At 35.8% G+C, this 23,983-nt stretch overlaps 1 protein-coding gene across 1 annotated transcript; it reads right to left on the bottom strand.

Moving 5' to 3' along the window:
• Nucleotides 1-403: 403 nt before the first annotated feature.
• On the bottom strand, nt 404-18,169 carry LOC121431630 (adhesion G-protein coupled receptor G6-like). The gene is made up of 14 exons (XM_041629229.1): nt 18,143-18,169; nt 16,498-17,631; nt 14,219-14,483; nt 13,525-13,638; nt 12,992-13,116; nt 12,351-12,497; nt 8,546-8,870; nt 8,033-8,187; nt 6,787-6,954; nt 5,776-5,903; nt 4,785-5,050; nt 4,521-4,587; nt 2,933-3,237; nt 404-1,985 (listed from the first exon to the last, which is right to left on the bottom strand). Exons 1-14 carry the CDS (start codon nt 18,167-18,169, stop codon nt 1,696-1,698), a joined length of 3,516 nt encoding a protein of 1,171 aa, XP_041485163.1. The 3' UTR covers nt 404-1,695.
• Nucleotides 18,170-23,983: the final 5,814 nt, after the last annotated feature.

Here is a 23,983-nt window from a genome sequence, read left to right as displayed (position 1 = left end):
TTTATTAAACTGAAAATAAATGTGTGAAATGGTTATCTAATTAAAAATGCTAAGTTTACATTTCATGAAGCTATAGAGTGATCATAAAACCACCTAAATTATACAAGCAAATCTGATTCACACAACAAACACAAATAAATAGATGCATTTTAAAGCAAATAGCTATTTCATTGAAGCCAATATTTTGGCTTTATACCAGTAATACATTTAAAGAGCAAAATAGAATATGTAATTCACAATTGTTAGTCACTTTGATATTCTTATCAGTTTTACTGAATTTGGAAAATATTATTTCTACATATAGACAATTATACACTGTACAAAATAAACAGGGTTATATCATATGTTTACAAGTATTTAAATGATATTTAAATACATATTTTCAAAGTCAAATCAGTTTAGGAATTATGAAACACTAATACAGAGAGGATATTTATCACTTGGTGCAAAAATAGATAAAGACAAGAACAAGACATATATTATATGTGGCCAAGCATGAAGTTTCATCCAATAACAGAATTATATAAAAAGAAAATAGTGTAATCACTTATTCATAATAGTCTTAATATAAGAGGACAAATCTTTTTTTAATTCATGCAGATTTGTAATTTTCACCTTTTTTGTGACATCTACATAATCACGTTGATTGACTACCAAATAAGATTTAGATTGTTCTTCAAGTATATACACATATATTGTTAGTATTTATTTTATACTATTTCAGAATGAATTATTTGTTTGTATTTGATTGATTTGTGGAAAATAAATAGAATAAAAATAAAGATGAAAATTTTTGAATACTTTATTCTAAATTTCACTATCACTTACTGATCAAAATTTTCACACTTTGTCAACTTTTTCTCATTGAGATTAGAATTCAAAAAGTAATTCCTTTTGGTTTATTTCAAACTTACTAGCCACAGGGGTCCGTAGTAATATTATCCCTGCAATTCGAACGTAACATACCTCAAATTAAGTATGAAAATTACTTGTTTGTAGTAAAAAGTGAACCATCTGGTTGCAGTGAGTACAAATGATGAGAAGGTCTAAACGTCTGTCAATGCAATAAACGATCAACTGTCTTGTAGTTGGTGATGATGATCCACAGCATGTATATATTGCGCCATATTTCTGTTAAAAAACATTCATAGGCGCAACAAGACGATTCTTGTTCTGCTGCCATAATGCTGGTCGATGATAGTGGATGACTATTTCAATTTTCTAATCCAGTAATAGGCATGTAACTATCCTTCACCTCTAAGATATGTATTTTTGAGTAAATAAGCCTTCAACGTGCTGCAGTACCATGAATACTATATTTTGTTATCAAAGTGCTAGGGTACAATATATGATTATGAAATCCTACAAAGCAAGAATTATTAAAGTAAGGATCTTTATGAATCATGATGAAAACATGTGAATTTTGCCTCAAACATGCCATTACATAAGTATTCATGAGGGCATTGATCACAGTTCTTTCTGCAAGTCAACATCACAGATATCTGGCAGATCGAGGTTAACATGACGGAAAACCATGCAGCCGGACCAATGAAGGCTTGCAAGTTTCAACATCATAATCCACATCCTGGTCATTTAATCAACAGTTTTGCTAAGTCTCCCTCTCCATAGCACACACTGAGGATGTGTTTCTTCATCGTGTCAATTTCCTTCCATTTGGGTATTTATAAGTCTATTCTAATCGTGGAACTCACTGATTTGATCACTATTGGAGATCATCCTAACTTCATCAGTTGACGATGACGCCATTTTGCGAGTATATGATCCAGCTGATAGTGGTGCTGTTCGTAGCGGATTTCTTCCATGTTCATCGCTCTCGCCCGGGGAGCGGCTGGTCAGTGAGTAATTGGTCATCGTGCTTGGCCGGCCAGTAAGTGGGAGCATGCCGGTAATCCGACTGTAGTGCGGTTTTATTGATTTTCGGACATCATCCTGCCGCGCACAGAAAAGTATGAAGACCATGAGACCTGAGGATTGGAGACAAATATAAATAATACTCATGATTCTATTCTATTTCCAATTACGAGCTATGATTTGCTATGTTCCAAAAGTCGATTAGTGAGCAAGCCTGAGAAAGATATTTTGGCAAGGTCTCAAGTTGTATTCAGGATCAATCTACATTGATCAGGGATGATCAAAGCTCTGACTCCTTACTTAATCTATGGTCATGTTTAAAATATTTTTAGCAGGTAACCAGAACATAGCAGGTAACCAGAACAATGCCAATGAAGATTGACTAACAACAATTGCGACTTTACCAAAAAAGACCAACCAGGCCAAAATATGTTTGAATCAGCAACGGAACAACCTAGCATTCTGGAGCTGGCTGGTCTCCGTTGGCAAGACAATCAAGCTTAATCCTTCTTAATTTTGATGGTTGACGACGCTTTAGCTCCCTGCTCATGCATTTTGGTTCAAAATAACTAGAGCGATGTTGATCATTAAAGACCAAGGGCAATCATGGAAGATTGTCCTTGACTACCAGTTTTTAATTGCCTTTCTGAACAGCTGGGTGTTTCATAAAGAAGTTTGTACAGTTAAGCACAACTCCATACACAACTAAAAAATCTTATTCCAGGTTCTTAGGTGCTCATTCATGCATATGGATACATCATTCCGCCCAAGAAAGGGTCACCGGTCAATGCATTAATACATTTGTAACTTATAAACTGCTTTATGGTACACATATCAGGTCGAAAACATCTTCAGGATTTGGGAATATATAGCATTAGAGATTTGAGGAGTATTCTGTCATATTGCTCATGGTCAAATTCTCATCCAGGATGCAGATAAAATTCTGAATTCTTCTCATAAAGATATACCTAGATAAAGGATGAAATTTAATCTTGAAATAAATCATTTTTAACAATTTCTTTTTTTTTTTTTTTTTTAGGGGGGCGTCCTGATTGTTTACCTTGTAATGAGTTTGTGACACAGAAGATAAGCTGGAAAACATATGTAGCATCTTCTATTGCCAAGAACCCAAACACCCAGGTTAGCCCGAGTAGCACCGATATTGAGAAAGCGTTCAGCAATCTGGTGCGGAGTTGACGATAACGGGCCGTTTTATCCTCTTTCTCCAACGGAACATTGCCACCAAGGTTAGCAGTCCATAACCGTCGAATGACAACAAAGAACATGATGAAGTTGAAAGATATGGTGAGCCCAACAGGAAGAAGGAGCCCCAGGTAGAAACTCAGTCCAGGGGTTAGGAAACAACTGTGAAATATGATAAGACAACACATAAATAAGTTGGAAGAATGTACAGGGGTCAATAAACAACTGTGAATTATAATCAGACAATACATAAATAACTTGTAAGAATGCAAATACATCTAAGTTGACCGACACTCATAGTTTCTGCCTGTATGATGCGATTCATTATAGCAGCAGTGCTGACTTCGAGCTGAGATAGATGAATTTTCAAAAATAAACACCATTCACTTGATAATAAAATACTAAGCTCATTGAACTCAAATGACTTTAACCATGATCATGTGACCTGAAACCCAAGCAAACTGATCAATTACATGTGATTACTATTATGTCCAAGTTTCATGAAATTAGTCTCTTTAATTTCAAAGATATTATAACGGCATATCAAACATTTAATTAAGATTGGACTTCGTCATTTTCCTGAAATTCGTGTAAAATGAACAGTAATTCTTAATTACCATTGTGTCCAAGCTTCATAAAATTTATCCATTTATTTTCAAAGTTGTGATTAAATTTCAGACTTTAACCTTTATAAGTAAAGGTATCATTGTTGACAATGCTACTGTTGCCTTCACTGCCATCAGAAAAGCGGTGCCTATGTCTCGCTTTTCCATGCAAGAAAGTAACTTTTTAAAAATTACAAGCCTTAAATAATGAATTTCATTCTATTTAATCTGAACCAACTCCAGATTATCAACATGAAAAACATTCAGAATGCTTGTAAAAGGTGCTTTCTAACACTGATATGAAACTACTTTTGTGTTGAATCTCTAAGTTGAAAGAGAACGACCAAAAAATTAGCTATTTTTTTACACATCTCTATGATGAAAAATTATTAAATATGATAAAATTGAATTTCAGGAAGAGTAACTAAAACAAATATTCACTATTTCAATGTTCAATACACATGAAAAAAAACCCCTGCCATTTTCAATATGTTTATATCTCAAAATTACTCCATTAAAAAGTTACAGCATGGTAAGAGATGGAAATAAAAATAAAAGGTGGAAATGGAAAACGTATATCAAAAGCAAGAACAAAATGATGTAGTAATTCTATTGAACCCCCCCAAGAATTCCATATGATGCAACTTTTTAAAGAGGGAAATGGATTTAAAGAGAAACTTCACTCTGTCTTCTCTGAGAATCCCTCACAAACTAATCAATATTCACTCCAAAATATGTGATCTATGACTCCACCTCCAAGAAAGGTAAAATGTGAAAAAGTAGATTTAGCTTTTGCCCTTTTTGAGGAGATGAATATGAAAAATAGACTAATGTACTTACTATGATTTATGAAGATAGTCTTCCATTCGAAGGCCAAGGGTAACCCCAACTGCAACCAATGGACCACCTATAAAAATTATATTAAAAAATTGATATATATGTTCTATTGTTAATAATACATATTTGCTTACACAAATTGTACAAGACTATATAGTCTAAGCTTGAACAAAGTGAACTGAAGAAAAACTATAGTAAAATTGATTTATGATTCCACTATTTGTCATCATTCAACCATATATATTTGTCTAGGTTTTAAATACTAACCCCAAGCTATCACACAAGCCTTGGTAAGGAAACATGGGCCTTCTTCGTCGAATACACGTACGATCATCACGTACATGTTGAGTGCCTCTACGCCCATCCACAACACGGTTGCTAGCATGAAGTAGTGGAGAAGTGCCCCCACGGTCACGCAGGCGATGTCAATGTCGGCTGCGAAGTCGATACCAAAGAGGAAAACAAGGTAGAGACAGAGCATAGACACGCAGAAATGGATAAGGATTCGACGAGGTCGGCTATTTCGTAGACGTCTGCAAAGGGGAATAAATTAACAATAAATCAAGGATTAAACACTTAATGAAAATTACCATAATAGAACTTCACTGAATCAAGTTTTGTATAAAGTTATGCATCATTTGACCAGATACTTGAATAAAAGGAAGATCTAAATATATCACCTTCAAATTTCATGACGTCTTAGCACTCAAGACATAGAATTCAGGCATCTATCATTCAAGCAAGTTGAAGGGGAATTCAAAAGTAAGCAGAAGCATTTAATTCATATAGGTGCATACCACATGTTTTCCCCACTAGCGTAGATGGGGAGATCACAAAATTTTGCCCCGTCTGAAGAAGATTTCAGGTATGTCACAGGTTCCCACATGATTTTGTGTTTACTTTCTCCTTACAAATATAAAAAAACTTGTCTAATTATTCTACTTGATGATGGGATTAAAAAATGACAATCATATTTTATGCATTAGTTTTTACCCACCCCTGTAATGTGTAGGTCATTTTCCTAATTCCCTATAACTACTGAAAAACATGAAAGATTTGTTCTATAAAGTGACGATTTTCGAGGAATGGCTTGAAAATAACTTTTCGTTAAAATAAATACAAATATTTTTATTTCCATTTTTATAGTATACAATTAATGTTTCATTTATTTTTCTATTTATAAAATTTTCATTGTTGATAAAAATACTTTTTGATAGAGTTAAAATATTTGTCACATAATAACAAAATACAAACTTACTTGAAAACTAGGAAAACTATGATAGTCAGTACAAGTGATGCGATTGATACTGCACACCCGATCTTACTGAGGAGATCTAGAGCGAAGTAAAACTGATCCTTTTTAACTTCATGCTGGCCAGATATATCCTAAAATAAGAAAAAAATAATTGAAAATATTTTGTAGTTAACAGAAAAAAGTAAAGAGAAAAGTATGTTTTGTTTAAGTTTAGCTCCAAATTTATTCTCAATGAATTGCAATCACACATTTTTCTTTCTCTTGTGATGCGATGCAATAAATAAATTGCATGCCTAAGCCATATTCTGTAAAAATTAGAGTAACAGCAAATGCTCTAAACATATGGTATACTTAAATTTGAAATCATTTAGAAGACATGATGTTTGCTTTTAACTAGACTTGCATTTTGAACAATGTTCATGCATGTTTAAGATGGCAAGTAAATTGGGAAAGGTCCTAAACTCTGGTGCCAAATTGAAAAATAAACAAAATATCACATGTAAATATAAATCATGATTAAGACAAGAACAAGAAAATATGATTTTTACGAGGTGAGTTGCCATAATCCAAAACATCATGATTTGATTTTAAACAAAACAAGATAAAAATATCATCTTATATTAGCATGCGAGCTAAAAAATTGCTAAAAACATTGTTCCAATGTTGAACTGGCCTCATTGTAATTGTTCTCCACTTTCTTTCATTTACTTTAAACATTTACCTCAGAAATGCGCTATCTCGTCCATCCCAATTACCTTCAAATTAAGGATTATTTCTTTGATTTTCTATGAACTTAGTTGGCTACACGTTTGCGATCATAAAAAATTGTGCAATTTATTGAGTTATTTGTTATGTAACACAATAACTTTGACTCACTGAAAATATAATTTGTAATGAAATTCTACACAACATTACATTATTGAAATGTTTTTGGTCTCACATATGTTATAAGATTAAATATCATTTGAGAACCACATGAGGGTCAAGTTGAAGAATAATTTCAGCCATATTTACCACCAAAACAGCAAAGTTGGTTAAATGATTACACGAACAGGTAACAAAATCTCCTCTGACGTCAGTCAGATTGCATCCTGCGTCTGACCAATCACCAACACCGTTTCTTAAATCGAAATCCCAGTAGACGCACCGTGATTGGTTCAAAGTATTGTTTCCTCCAACGGACTAAAAAAAATCAATATGAACAATTATTTGAATAGTGTGGTCAAAGTTAAATATAAAACAATATATGAAAATAATTCATTTGAATATTGTTCAAAACAATTGATCTGCCAACTTAGTTACTATTATTTTGCCTAGCCGTCTAAATAAGTGACCATTCAGTAGTTTTATATTTCCATTGTAGAAAGCCATTTTTGTCTGGTCTGAATTCAAAGAAACAAATGGTAATTATAACTGATCAATGAAACAAATCACTATCAATATTAGCCATCATAAGCAGGATTCCAACCTGTGCCTTTGTGACAGTGCAGCATAGAGCTTTGATCTGTGCCTGGGACCACTTGACTATGAGCAATAGATAGCAGAATGTTGTGAACATTAAGTGTTCATTCACAGTGAGAATATTTCTGCCAAGAATTATTATGGCAGCAGTGGGATATCCATGCAATCGAAATGATGCCTTAGACCGCTTGGGCACGTAACCTTCACACATAAAATGTTCTAAAGGCTACCTTCGCCCTATAGAGTACTGAAGTGATGATGCCAGTTGCCATGGTGTCCTGGCTCTAAACAAATGAACCCGCCAAATGAAAGCGTGTGAAAATGGCTGGTATCGGAATTTGATCGCTTGCAGCCTATTTTTTCAGAAGAGCCAAATTAAAGTCATACACATGTGTACAGACGATCGTCAGCTGCGACTCTGTTAAGAACCAGCCTGCCACGACACCATGGCAACTGACGTCCCACTTCGGTACTCTAAGGAACCTATGCATCGCTCTATATTTTTCAATATTCTCTGTAGGATTCTTGCCTCTGATTGCTATATTAAAAGTGGTATATATTTGCTAATAATATATAGCCAAAATGTATGAAGTTAACATGACATCATCAATGAAATCACTAATAATTCTTCTCAGTACCGGTATTTCAGTGAGCGGAATATGATAAACTAATATTTTAAGTTGGACAATTCCTTTAGATATTATAATGACTTCCTGTGAAAAACATCAGTTTATAAAGGCAGTATGAAAATACATGGTTCTTTAATATTTTTTGTGAACGCAAGTATCAATTCACTTACATCACGTGCATTGAATGTGATAATCACTGGTTCAGTAAGGCCCTGTACATCCATATTTTCAATTGCTGCTGATATGACGCTGCCACTTGTCTGCGATCCATTGGCCGATCTAAAGAGTGAGTCTCCGTTGAAAGTTATGAACCGAACCTTGGTCCCTATTATACAACGAACGGTGCAATAAGGAAAACAATTAGCAAAATGTAGTGAATGATTATTGACAGGTTTGACTTCACCTTGAACATGGTGAATCATAATTGCTGTCACTTACCACTATTCTATCAAGAATCATGATCATCAAATCTACCATTTTAGCAAGATTTCATATTGCATTATCAAATGAGAAAACAAGTAAGGGATCATTGACTTTCTCATTTGCACATCACACATATCATGCCTGTAACTGTTTCATGAAATTAAGTGAAACTTTAAGAACTTGTTTTAGCATTTGTTTTTGTAAGAATTTTCAGTGATATGTTTTTAAAACTTTGTTGTTATTTCAAATGCACTACACACCTATGCTCTGAATACCTTCACCACTTGGCCCCGCTTGCTTGAAGATGGAAGAAGGCAGCCGAATAGAAGCCATTGAATCCGCTTCACCTCCACCGTCAAACTCGATCCCATTCCCCACGGCAACATTATCAAATGTTGCCGCCTGGACGATCATATTCTCTGCTGTCAGCATGAACTCATCACGATCTTGCAGGGTTAGCGACACTTGTTTTTCGACTGAAGTCACCACGCTGGAGGATGATGCGGCCAGCTCAGGACTAATGGACTCGGATTCTTCGAGAGATCCAATCAGGCTACCCACTGCATTGACCACGCTTGTGGTAACCTGTGAGAATTAGATGATAATTATGTAACATTACAAACAACTTCTCCATAAAAAACAAGAAAATTTTCTTCGATGGTTGAAAAGAGTAGCAAAGGTCAAAATGTATTAGATGGTGAGAGGGAAGGTGCACAAATGTGGATCTCAATTATCTTGGAAGACCATACACATCCCCAACAATTTCAGCAATACTTACTACTATCCTACTATATTAGAGATAAAACAAAAATACAAGTTTGTGATTCTATATAATTATGTAAAGGTGTGTGTGTGTGTATGAGGGTGCACAAGGTGGCCTGTAGGGAAATCTAAGGGAACTAGGATGGGTAGTGGGAAGGATTGGGTTATACCCTTTCTGATTCTTTCCTGATCGAAATAACACAGTGTTACACAGTGTGTTCACAGTTACTGTGGACTATGTGAAGATGTGATTCACGCTATAAAATGCTCTACTGTTAGAAAGTGATTGTGTTCCACAATGTTTGATATTGTGTACACAGTCTGTGACACTGTGTACTTTCCAGCAGGGTGTACATACTCCATCCTCACCCTATATCAATGTGGACACCTCAACAGTATGAGTATTCAGAGTGTGTTCATATTGTGGACTTTGTTAATGATGTAATTCATACCGTTAAATAACATCAGATCAAACAGAGTGAAGAGAATCCACACTGTGGCCATCTCAAAGTGTGGGTGTTTATAGTGTGTTCACATTGTGGACTTAAATAAAAGTGAAATTCACACTGTTAAAATGCTCAAATTAAACAGTGTGAAGACTATTCCACATTGCATGTGTCACCAACAGCGGTGTGAGTGTTCACAGTGTGTTATTTTACACAGTGGACTAGGTGAAAATGTGATTCACACTGTTAAAATGCTCAAATCTAACAGCATGAAGACTATTCCACACTGCATGTATCCACCACAGCAGTGTGAGTGTTCACAGTGTGTCATTCTACACAATGGACTAGGTGAGAATGTGATTCACATTGTTCAAATGCTCAAATCAAACAGTGTGAAGACTATTCCACACTGCATGTGTCAACCACAGCAGTGCTCACAGTGTGATATTATACACAGTGGACTAGGTGAAAATGTGATTCAGCCTGTTATTTTACTGCGTGAGGACTATTCCACATTGCATGTTTCCACCATAGCTGTGTGAGTGTTCAGTGTGTTTAAAATACACAGTGGACTAGGTGAAAATGTGATTCACACCGCTAAATGCTCAAATCAAACAGCATGAAGACTATTCCACACTGCATGTGTCCACCACAGCAGTGTCGAGTGTTCAGTGCGTTATTTTACAGTATACTAATGTGAGAATGTCATTCACACTGTTAAAATGCTCAAATCTAACAGTGCGAAGACTATTCCACACTGCATTTGTCCACCACAGCAGTGTGAGTGTTCACAGTGTGTTATTTTACACAGTGGACTAGGTGAAAATGTGATTCACACTGTTAAAATGCTCAAATCTAACAGCATGAAGACTATTCCACACTGCATTTGTCCACCAGAGCAGTGTAAGTGTTCACAGTGAATTATTATGCACAGTGAACTAGGTGAATTAAAATGCTCAAATCTAACAGCGTGAAGACTATTCCACACGGCATGTGTCCACCACAGCAGTGTGAGTGTTCACAGTGTGTTATTTTACACAGTGGACTAGGTGAAAATGTGATTCACACTGTTAAAATGCTCAAATCTAACAGTGTGAAGACTATTCCACACTGCATGTGTCCACCACAGCAGTGTCGAGTGTTCAGTGCGTTATTTTACAGTGCACTAATGTGAAAATATGATTCACGCTATTTAAGAGCTCAAATCTGACATTGTGAAAGCTATTCCACTCTGCATGTCCCACCACAGCAGTGTCGAGTGTTCCCAGTGTGTTATTCTACACAATGGACTAGGTGAGAATGTCATTCACACTGTTAAAATGCTCAAATCTAACAGTGCGAAGACTATTCCACACTGCATTTGTCCACCACAGCAGTGTAAGTGTTCACAGTGGATTATTATGCGCAGTGAACTAGGTGAATTAAAATGCTCAATTCTAACAGCGTGAAGACTATTCCACATGGCATGTGTCCACCATAGCTGTGTGAGTGTTCAGTGTGTTTAAAATACACAGTGGACTAGGTGAAAATGTGATTCACACCGCTAAATGCTCAAATCAAACAGCATGAAGACTATTCCACACTGCATGTGTCCACCACAGCAGTGTGAGTGTTCACAGTGTGTTATTTTACACAGTATACTAGGTGACAATGTGATTCACACTGTTAAAATGCTCAAGTCTAACAGTGTGAAGACCATTCCACACTGCATGTGTCCACCAAAGCAGTGTGAGTGTTTGAAGTGTGATATTTTACACAGTGGACTAGGTGAAAATATGATTCACGCTGTTAAAATGCTCAAATCTAACAGAGTTAAGACTATTCTACACTGCATGTATCCACCACAGCGATGTGAGTGTTCACAGTGTTATTTTACACAGTCGGCAAGGTGAAAATGTGATTCACACTGTAAAAATGCTCAAAATTAACAGTGTGAAGACTATTCTACACTAAATGTATCCACCACAGCGGTGTGAGTGTTCACAGTGTGTTATTTTACACAGTGGACTAGGTGAGAATGTGATTCACACTGTTAAAATGCTCAAATCCACCAGTGTGAAGACTATTCTACACTGCATGTGTCCACCACAGTGGTGTGAGTGTTCCCAGTGTGTTATTTTACACAGTGGACTAGGTGAGAATGTGATTCACACTGTAAAAATGCTCAAATCTAACAGTGTGAAGACTACTCCACACTGCGGCCACCTCAGCATTTTGTTCACATAAAGGACCCTGTGAAAATGTCACTGTTAAAAGGATCAAATCGAACAGTGTGAAGATATTCCGCACTGTGGCCACCTCCATGATCAGTGTGAGCATTTACAGTGAGGACTATATAAAAATGGAATCAGTGTCCACATTGTGTACATGTTGGAAATGTCACTCACACTGGTAAAACGCTAATATCTAATAGTGTGTAGACAGTTCAACGCACTGACCACCATAGCATTGTAAATGCTCACAGTGTGTTCATATTGTGAACTTTGTCAATTTTGTAATTCACACCGTTAAAATACTCAAATCTAACAGTGTGGAGACAATCCACACTATGGCCACCCCAGCAATGTGAGTGCTCAGTGTGTTCACACAGTGGACTATGTGAAAAAGGGATCCCCACTGTTAAAATGATCAAATCAAACAGTGCCAAGACAATTTAACACTGTGGAAGGTGTGAGTGCTCACATTGTGTTCACATTGTGGACTTTGTTAAAAATGTAATTTCCACTGTTTTTTGTTTGTTTTATTTTTTATTTTTTACATTTTTTACATTCAACAGTGTAAAGTTAATTTCACATTGTGTTTCACACTATGTGATACTAGAAATACACTTACTCCACCCAGTCTATCCATACTTTACCTCAGGTGATGGAGAAGCCACAGCGACGATGTTCTCCAGCGTCTTGGAAATAGCACCAACCATTTCGTCATCAGCAGTGCTGATGTTACCGATGACTTCCTCCAAGACGGCACTGACCAATGCTACGTTAGCCTCATCGACTATGATCTTGTGAAATAAATAACAATATTGAAATCATCAATAATTCAATGAGATTAGCTGATGCCACATGGATTTATCCTACAGTTTAAGTATATTTAATAATAATAATAATAATATAGGATTTGTAAAGCGCACGTGTCCACCTTGCTAGGTGCTCAAGGCGCTCTTATATTACATCTTAATTAGCAAAGTTTTCACAAATGAGATAATAGGTAACTTTTTCATTATGCAGGTATTGATTTTCATTGTTCTTCACTGACAAGATTGTTATTGATTATTATAAAAAAGAAGTCCATCTGCAAATGACAGGTATTTTACTTCTAGAAAATAATGAATTGTTATCACCTTTATAAGGTAACTACTAAGATGTTTTGATGGCTTACAGAATTGAGACTCTGGTACATTTACCGAACCAAAGTTGATAGACTGTATTTTAACTAGATTTTCTTGATGGTATTTTATTGATGATTATTATAGTGTACTTTTTTTGGAAGCTTTACCTTTGCAAGGTCTGTCGGTTGTATCTCAGCTGTGCGTTCTCCACACTCTTGTACACTCACTTCTCCCCAATAGGCATCCTTTCTACGGTTACCATGGCAAGTTCTTTCTGCTACAGGTTGGCCAGCTGAAAACGAAAATATATTAGTTATCCAGTCTGTTGTTGTGACGATATCATCATATGTACCCTTAATTTTTTTTGCTGTCATTCATCTGACCAATGAATTCAATTTCAAGAGGTAAAAGGCCGGGATAGCGTGCAAATGAAAAGGGTAGTTCCAAGGAGCATGTCTCATCAACATTTATGTTTGAAAGTTATTGTGTATGACAACTTTCCTTTTATTTGCAGGGAGTGTTTCGTCAACATTTATGTTTGAAAATTTGTCCGATTTGACAATTTTCCTTGATTTTGATTGGCCGAAGCACTTCAGATCGTTTTGAATTAAACGATTAGATTTATTTCGCATCCAATCTTGTCAATCAATTCCAAACCTTGTCTTGAATGATTTTGTATTGAGTATGGCATTTAACAAACCTCTAAGAGTGTTGAATGGACACACAACATCTGATGGAACTATGGTATTCTCGGTGGCTTCACTCCATATTAGCGGACCATAAAATGACTCAGTTCTTTCCCAAGGACATGTCCCTGTATGGCAAAAAGAACAATATATTTCAATACACAATGGTTAATGGTCAACAGAGTCCTGTAAATATACATAAACACAAATATATTTACCGAATATGTTGAATATAACTCATGGGTTTCTCAAATATTTATGACTCCAGAGCAAAAACTGTGGTTTTATGACTGCAACAGTATTAAATGTTTAGTGTTATTTCATTAGCTATGGATGTTATTACAAGACCTTTGGTTGGTACTTATACACTCTATGGCATCATTTTCAATCTCTAGGGTGTAATTTTAATACTTCATGGAGTGGTCCTCTACTGACATCAACAACTGTCAAGTTTAACACCAAAGTTTTTACATTGATGGCTTTTAAGACCTGGAGTAACTGCATCGCAGTATCAATCCATTTTATTTTGTGATAACTAATAGTAGTAAGACCTATTTTTATATTTGAGCCACAACATAAATCTAAATCTATCTCATTATCTCTTTTTTCTTATTTAGTACAATGGTCTGAAAAAATACGCCTTCCGATATGCCAGTAATGTTTACAGATAAATCCATCCCCACCACTACCGAAAACACTGCGACTTACTTCTGCGCAGACTTGAACACTGTACTTCAACAGCCTGGTGAGGTGGTGTAGGACTCAGATCGATGCATGTTATTGGATGCATACTAAGCCCGGCATTGTACAGGTAACCTAAGCGTTCTCCAACTCCGTAAACGATAACAGTGAATAATGTCTCCTCTGCTGAAACACTTTCAAATACATGACTACCGCCCTCTACGGTTGCCCAACGATTGCAGATCTGTCGGTTGTCACTTGTTACGTAATCGTATTCGATGATCCATGGGACCTAATTCATTGAGTTGATAAGAAAGCAAAAACCACAGGCAAAAAAAATTACCAGTTGTTTATGATATTGGCTGTAATGTAAAATGATAAAGAAGATGAGAAAAACCAAACTGGAAACATGCATGGAGGGGGGGGGGGGGGAGAAAGGGATAACGATATTTGATTTGGTTTGATTTATTTATTTCCGTTTCACAGTAATATGATAAACATAACAAAAACAAGTTCAAAAATACTACAAAATACAATATGTATATATAAATAATCATAGATTTAAGGAACACAATTCAGTAAATAAATTTATCTCAAATGACAATTGTATTTAAAAGTAAAACGGAGGAACTCGCCGAAAAAAGCAAAGCTTGTACAAGAGGCAAGCCCCTATCTTAGTTACATTACAGAACTACAACAAATAAATATTGGGTCGTAATAATAATTTTGTTTAAAAATAAATACAATTTTTGTGCGCTTGAAAAAACGTAACTGATGGATCATGTGAGGAAATATTTACGTTATACAATATAATATTCATATGCATGTAACCATATCAGAAAAACACACAAAATAACCACACTGAGAAACACAGTGTGATAATAATTGGAACATGTTTTCACATCGTAGTAGAGTATGTATGCCAACAGTGTGAACAATTACACCGTCACAGTGAAATAACCAGAGTAGAAAACAATTTTAATCCCACTGTGTTCAAATAGACATTTCGCTATGATAAAGTGGGGCTCTCTTTACTTCAGTCACTATGTGTTATTAATATGATTTTGTATCATTTGAGTCACTATAGTATGTTTTAGTGAATTGTACCAATGTGTGCCACAGTTGAAAACAAGTTTTAAGTTATTACAGTGGAATGACTGTGGACACAGTGTGACCAAAATGTGAAACATGGTGTTGACAAACTGAGCATTTTTTCTGGCATGAATGACTGAACTGTGACACAAATATCAACCCATGTTGATTGCTCTTTGTTTATTATCATATTCATCATTACCATAAAATTTGGATGTGACAATACTAATTATCTATAAAAAACACAAAGGCAATTTACCCATTTTCTAAAAATATGGAAGAGATTTTTATGCCAAAAGAACATCATACTGTGCTGAAAAAATCCACAGAGTGGAAATCTTGTTCACAGTGTGGAACTCTATGAACACACTGTGCTGAACGAAGGCCATGCAGAGGCTCTCTTCGTCAGAGAATGGTTCATAGTTTCAATATGTGGGCAATATGTGAACACACTGTGCCGGCACTGTGCCCACATTATGTTCACAGCGAGGACACACTGCATTCAACCTGTGGTCACACTGTATTCATACAGTTGACTGTGTGTTGACTATATGAACACATTGTATTGACTGTGTGTTCTTTCCAGCATGGAGGCCTTAGTATAGGGAATTCCATGAATCAGTTTCTTGAAGTTAATCATTTTGTCTATTGTTTGTCATTTTGCCTCCGAAGAAGATTCTGCTAGGATCGAAAGCTTAGGCCCTTTTTGACTCTCTCATTTTGTTTATTGTCAGATTTTGACAACACTTGGTTTATCCAAGAATGGAGGTAGCGCCATGGTACACTGAGTGTGACTTGATAATTTACCTGAAAGGGTGCACAAGTGCTGTCTTTGAATTTGGCTAACACTTTTTGTCACAGAATATGGGAAATAAAAATGTACAAGTCTTGTATATGCATCAATCAGATTCATCCTAATTTCTGCTGAATGAGTTCTGGTCAATCAACTTGAATGAAGCCACATCCACAATGAAAAAGTCTACCTGGTGTAAGCTAGTGTTTGGGTTTCTCAATGACAAGTGACAGTTCTACCACGTCTTAAGAGTTTCATGCATATGAATTCTGTCTTTAATTTCAATGAAAAACTTCTGGGATGTTCAGACTTTTAAGAACAGTATGCCCTTGGGCATTGCCATCATGAAGGGAAGAATCCTTTGTGCTAATCTGGACATTCCAGATTCTAGAATTATGGAATGTGTTTAGATATCACTTACCTCAGTATATTTGTAGTTGCCAAACTCTATGTTCTGAGATATATTGCATTCGGATATCACACCGACATATACAGTAGATATCCCTGCTGCGGGGAGGTCCAATACAGGAAATTCCACATGTGACACATACTGCTCCCAAGGGGTGACTAAGAGCATCGCTGGATCACCCTGCTTTAGGTCTGTGGTCGTCCCTTTTGAGTATTGCATCACCATCACCGGGTTGGATGCTGATACCGAAGTCATGATCTGACTGGTAACTCCCCCTAGATAATGCTCTCCCATGTTCAGAACTATTTCGTGAGACCCAAGAGATATTCTTGTATTGTCCCTCCCCGCAACGATTTGGTATTGGTATCCGGACAGCCGATTGACGAACGGGCTCAGCAGAAATGAGTATCCCCAGCGGTCAAAGGAAATTAGCTGTTCAGCAATTTGGTCGCAACGGCCATTGTTATTTGGCACGAATGAACAAAGACCCCCACTGGTCACCGTAATCGATGTATTAGCGGTTATCCTTGTTCCGATGATATCGTCACGCAGGGGTTCAAGTTGGAATGTTTCATATGGCTTCAAGACATACACAAGTACACTTCCAGGAGAATACCATTGGCCATCAAATCCAACACTACCAGTTAGTGTTATAGAAACCTCTGTGGGTTCGTCAAATGCTGACATCAAAACAACGCCCCCACTTGGTTGAGTTACAGTTGCGATAAAGTATTCCTTTCCCATATGCTTGGTGGGTATCACAGCGAACATCGCCATGGTGTAAGCTTTGTAATTGTAAGCTGATACCGAGACATCATAGTCAGATCTCACTACAACTGTAGTGTTCGTTATCCTTGCTTCACCAGTTGTGCCGGCAAGGTCGGGAGAGAGCACAAGGTCATACGGTGCAGATCCAGGTTCCAGGGAAAAGTTGAAACCCACATTCCTCAAGGGCACTGTGACCGTAACGGAAGTGATGTTGGCTGAAGCGGCCATTACCATTATGCCAACAGTAGGTCGATTCAGATCAGCAATGTAATTTGGTGGTATTGCAAACACAAATTCTCTGCCGTGGTTGTCTGCTGCAAATGGTGCTACACGTGAAACTGTGAAAGAGTAATGAGAAAGAAAACAATTTTTAGTATGCTTTGTAATTTATCAAATACTTGCATGTACACACTATTCATCATTTTAGCATAATATGTAAAGGAAGCTTAGGCCTACATGATTATCAGGGTTGGCCAGGCTCAATTACTTATTTCAATTACAATTACGTTATTGAAGAAGTGTTCAACTACAATTACTTTTCAATTGAATTACATTATTTCAAATCACCGATTATTTTTGTTAGTTACAATTACAACCCGAGAAAAGCGACTGGTCTGGGCCCGATGGTGTTAGTGGGCGTGTCCTATGGATGTGCGCATCTGAACTCGCTGCTCCGTACTCTATGTTCCCTCAAAGGTCAATAAAACGAGCATATCGTATCAAAATGCTGGAAAGCATCGGTAATAAGACCAGTGCATGAAAATAATCATCCTAAGTCCTAATGTTATGATTGAATATGCTTAGAAAGAATCATCTTGGAAACAGTATTTGTGTCAACCCGTCACAAAATTGATTTAAACCAATTTGCATACCATTCTAAGAGGTATACGTCATGGGTGCGGTACACTACCACCATTAAGACTCACAGGGTTCATCAAGGGTGTATTCTCTCATCTGGGTCCCGTAACACAAAGGTTAGGGATTGATCGTACGCTTGATTTTTACGATGGATTGTACATTGTAGTCAATGGAATCAATCGTATAAAAATGTGCTACGATCATTGCTAAGCGTTGTGTTACGGGCTCCTGTTCTTCATAATTTATATAATGACTATGTTGCCAATATTCTATCGGTTCATGTTTTGAAATATGCCGATGATACTGTCATATCGTGGGTTTGATAGAAGAAAGTGAGATAGAATATAGGGAGAGTATTGCTTCTTTTGGTAGATAGTGCACTGAAAACCATCTAGTTTTGAATTCTAAGAAAACTTCAGAAATAATATTTGACGGCGTCGGGAACAAGAAATCTCGTGATCCTGCAGAATTGCCTGTCCACATCAATGGTCTTCACATTGAAGTTGTCCACCGTTATAGGTATCTTGGCACCATTTTTGACGCCGCAAAAACTTAATTGGTCTGAGCAAACTAAAGCTACCACACTCAAGTGCAACATGCACTTTCATGTAAATGAGAGAATTTTATATTTGTTTTATTCATCAGTTATTCAGAGCATCATCACCCATGGCTGTCGCTGATATCACATTGGTTGGCAGAAGGAGGGTAAGGTTAAAGGTCAAGTCCACCTCAGAAAAATGTTGATTTGAATCATCAGAGAAAAATCAGACAAGCACAATGCTGAAGATTTCATCAAAATCGGATGTAAAATAAGAAAGTTATGACATTTCAAAGTTTCGCTTATTTTTAACAAAATAGTTATATGAACGAGCCAGTTACATCCAAATGAGAGAGTCGATGATGTCACTCACTCACTATTTCTCTTGTTTTTTATTGTTTGAATTATACAATATTTCAATTTTTACGAATTTGATGATTAGGACCTCCTTGCCTGACGCACAAAATGTTAAAATAATGGAATTCCATGTGTTCAGGGAGGAATGAAAATTCATTTCACATGACAATGACGAGAAAATCAAAATATTTTATGTTTCAAACAATAAAAAACAAAAGAAATAGTGAGTGAGTGACATCATCAACTCTCTCATTTGGATGTAACTGGCTCGTTCATATAACTGTTTTGTTAGAAATAAGCGAAACTTTAAAATGTCATAACTTTCTTATTTTACATCCGATTTTGATGAAATTTTGAGTGTTATGCTTGTTGAATTTTTCTCTTTTTATTCAAATCAAGTTTTTGTTTGGGTGGACTTGTCCTTTAAAGAGTCGTGAAACGGGCTAGTAGGATAACGAAATGTGTTGTAGACTTGGATAGTATATGAGAAGGAAAGTTAGTAGACAAGGCCCGAGTAACTGTCGTTGATCACTCCCATCCATTAAACAAAAAAAAAGTACAAACTACTTCACAGTGGAAGAAGATGGGAATCAGTTAAGGCAAGAACGAGCCGTTACGGAAACTACTTTATTCCTTTTACCCAATTTACATGTGCGTGTGTGCTTTTGTGAATTTAGATACATGCCATAAATGTGTTGGTTTTCATTATCCCCTTCCTCACTATTTCTTCTCTAGGCTCTCCTCTCCTGTCTCCACTAGCATCTTTCGATATACCTCCTAGCTCTGCCGTTGTTTCCCCTTTATTATATTCCTTAAGGCGAACGCACACCTTACGATTGGTCTGCGACCCGATTTCAGAATAAAATGCAGTAGAATTTGATGCTGATATTGAAACTTGGAATATTTTACCGTGTAATGTTATAAATCATCGTACGAATACCTATTTTCAAATATGTGTCTATGCTATCATCCTTCTTAGAATAAAAGCGAATTTGATATCTAGTCGTAATGACGTCATATTCTGCTCGCTTACATGTTGTACATGTGTGTATTCTTATGTATCTCAATTTGCACTGTATATACGTTTCACTGTTGATCTATGTCTTACAAGCTGTGCTTTTTCATAGATCACCTCAGTTCTGCATTTTAATGCATGTTATAAGTCATTGCTACTACATTGATGCACTGCAAAAATTCCAGTGTTGATTTAACACCAACGCGGAATCTACAGTGCGTATCAAAAAAAGTTAACACTTTGAAACAATCCTGTAAAATCATACATTTGTAATATTCTGAAGATTTTTCCATATTTTAACATTAGTACAGATCCATTAAAGCAAATGACGATATAACTGTCGAAAAATATTTCCGCTTGAGTGAGCACCACTTACTTTTGAAAAGTTAGTGAAAAATGATTTGCGCAGAACTTTGAAATAGTTATGCGAATAAAAGTAGAACTTAAACATGAAGAAAAAGTGGAATTTAGCTAGTAAAATTGATTTAAAGATATCTTTTAACCTTTTTGACTTGTTTCCTTCAAAGTGTGCGTTGCGCCCCATCCCACTCCCCCACACACCGAGGCCATCGTGACGATATTTGCTTTACACTGAGCTGTGATTTACATGGAATGGCTTAGGCTTTATTTTCATTTTGTTAATCAGTATCGAGCTTGGAAAATGTGTGGAGAAATAAGTATTAAATAAAAAATAAAACGTAAACCCACTTTCAATGATAAAAATTTCGTGAAAAAATGCCGGAGATGTCTGATATAAACTTTTGTTCAGATTCATTTATGTCCTCAGATCCAGCTGGCACTAAAATGGTAAAGGTTGTGCTTACTAAGTGTCGAAATTTCAATTTGTGTGGCAAAATTGTTACAGAGGTGTCCGTTTTATTTCAATTGACTAAAATTGCAAGGGTAATTTATGAGAAATGTTTCGCAGGACAAGTTTGATTTCGCCCTTCCCCCTTGACACAGCGTGAAAATGAGCATTTCTGCGCAAACAGATTTCTGCGAGCTTTACAAAAATGGACAGCGCTCACTCAAGTGTAACATTCTGACAAAACTTTTACTTTAATTGGATAGATGAGACCCAAACCCAAAATTATATGTGAAAAATTTACCCACATGTTGTATATTTTTTCATTCCCAGGGCTTTTTCAAAGTGTAAACTTTTTTTTGATACGCACTGTATATTATGTCCACACCAGAGAAGTATTGAAACAACCCCAGTTTGGAATCAAACCGATGTGTTTTAATATTAATTGGTGTTGTAAACACCTATCTGGTGTTAGACCAAAACGAAACTGGTGTTGTTTAACACTTCTTTGGTGTGGACATATATAGATTCCGGGTTGGTGTTAAATCAACACCGGAGTTTTTGCAGTGTGGCATGTATAATGATTTGGAGAATTGACAATAAACTTGAATTCGACTTCTGAACCATTAAATAGAGAACAAGTCACCCAATCACAGAATTGCTCTTATCCATCATTCTTGCCATCCATGTCTCCTTATAAACACAAATAACTGACACAAATGTAAAGAGTGATGTTAGAAGTAGTATGAGTAATAATAAATAATGATAATTAATAATAATGGTGATAATAATAGCAACAGCAACTACAATAATTACAATAATACTTTCATCGTCAACGTGGTAATGGACAAAGTAGAGTTTCGATTATATATGTTAATTATGCTTCAAGTAATAAAAATGAAAATAGATTAAATGAAAAATGATCTCAATATACTATTATAATCAATTTATGTATAAGATTGAATATGGATTAAGTGCGCATCATTATTTTGTATTTGTTTCTCCTTGATCTATGTACATTTTCTTTATCTGTTGTAATTTCTGTTTGCATGTAAACCAAATGCAAACAAAAATGCATTTTCATTAAGCTGGACAATAAAATAACCATATGTAAATATATAAATATGTAAATAATAACAACAAACAATAATAGAAAAGAAAAAATGAGTGATAGACATCATCGACTGAGTCACCCTGACCTAGTTGTGCATGTCACTGTTTTGTAATAAATAAGCGAAATAAGCGAAATTTTAAAGGACAAGTCCACCCCAACAAAAAGTTGATTTGAATAAAAGGAGAAAAAGCCAACAAGCATAACACTAAAACTTTCATCAAAATCGGATGTAAAATAAGAAAGTAATAATACTTTAAAGTTTTGCTTATTTTTCACAAAACAGTGATGTGCACAACTCAAATGAGAAAGTCGACGTTGTCCCTCACCATTTTTATTTTTTATTGTTTGAATCATACAATATTTCCTTTTTAATAGATTTGACAATAAGGACCAACTTGACTGAATCATATAGTATAAAACAATGCTCATTTCACATGTACAGGGGGAATTAATCGTTGTTTCACTTGACAATGAGGAGATATTGAATATTCCCTATTTCATATGATAAAATACAAATAAATAGTGAGTGGATAACGTCATCAGTCTCCTCATTTGTATACTCTCCAGGATGTGCATGTAACTGTTTCGTGAAATTAAGCAAAAATTTAAAATGTCATAACTTTCTTATTTTACATTCGATTTTGATGAAATTTTCAATGTCATTTATGCTTGGTGTATTTTTCTCTTTTTATTCAAATCAACTTTCTGTTAGGGTGGGATTGTCCTTCAAAATGTCATATTTTTCTCATTTTAAATCCGATTTTGATGACATTTTCAGCATTATGTTAGTTTGATTTTCCTCTATTTATTCAAGTCAGCATTTTCCTGGGTGTACTTGACTTTTAAGGGGGCATTAAAACAAACTTCTGTGAACTTTGAGGTACAGTGTCTATCTGTATTATTTAGATCAGATCTCCTTGATCATGTTGATAATCTCGATCATGGGAATAAATTTAGACATACATATATTTAAGTGATTATTGCAATGCTGATGATAATCGTGATGATTATGATGATGATGATAGTGAAAATGCTCATGAAAAACACGAAGTACGAAATGAAATATGAGGCACCTAATACACATTGAACATTCCTCAAAAAAATTCAAACGATTTTCGATATTGGCTCACTCAAAAAATTTGCACAATGAGGCGCCCTAAATTTCATTGCAGGTACTTTTTTCTTGACAGTTTATTGTTGATGTAGGATTAGGTATAGGATTTAGGATGGTCTGATAGTTTTAATTGCAAATCTCATAGAAGCGAAAGGGGGCGTAATAAGGTTCGATGGGTATTGAGGTATAGTGTCTTTCTACAATTCACGTCGTGTATATAATACGGTTGCTGGGAATCTACCATTAAACTGATTATAACAAAACAGCTGATAGTTAAGTGGTAATTGAGCTGAATATTTATTTTGTCTGATTTTTCTTTCTCTACTGTATTGACGCCAAATGGCGACACTGCCTTTTTCTCGTGTTGCGGAATTATTCTTATTCCTCAATATCCCTTTCCTTCCCCCCAAATCCCATTCGATTAATACAGTGTTTGTTCGCCCTGGCCCACCCCCGTAGCTATATGCCCCAGGAGAGGGAGAGAGAGAGAGAGAGGGGGGGGGGGGGGTTGTACTGTATGAGGTATAATATATAGGTTATTTATCTATTTCAACATTTGAAAAGGGATATAGTTAAAAACGAGGTGAGCTGATAATAATAATGTGAACACTTGTAATGCGCCGGTATCAATCATTAAAAAAATGTAAATTGTAAGTAATCAAGATATAACTGATAAAATCTTCTGCATGCCTATATCGCACATTAAAGGACAATCCCCCCCAACAAAAACTGATTTGAATAAAAGGAGAAAAATTCAACAAACATAACACTGAAAATTTCATCAAATCGGATGTAAAATAAGAAAGTTATGGCATTTTAAATTTTCGCTTCATTTGACAAAATGGTGATATGCACATCTCGGTTGGTATGCAAATGAGGAACTGATGACCTCACTCGCTAACTATTTCTTTTGTATTTTATTATATGAA

The sequence above is a fragment of the Lytechinus variegatus genome, chromosome 1 (genome assembly GCF_018143015.1).
Source record: "Lytechinus variegatus isolate NC3 chromosome 1, Lvar_3.0, whole genome shotgun sequence".
Taxonomy (NCBI): domain Eukaryota; kingdom Metazoa; phylum Echinodermata; class Echinoidea; order Temnopleuroida; family Toxopneustidae; genus Lytechinus; species Lytechinus variegatus.
This window is presented reverse-complemented; position numbering and strand designations above follow the sequence as displayed.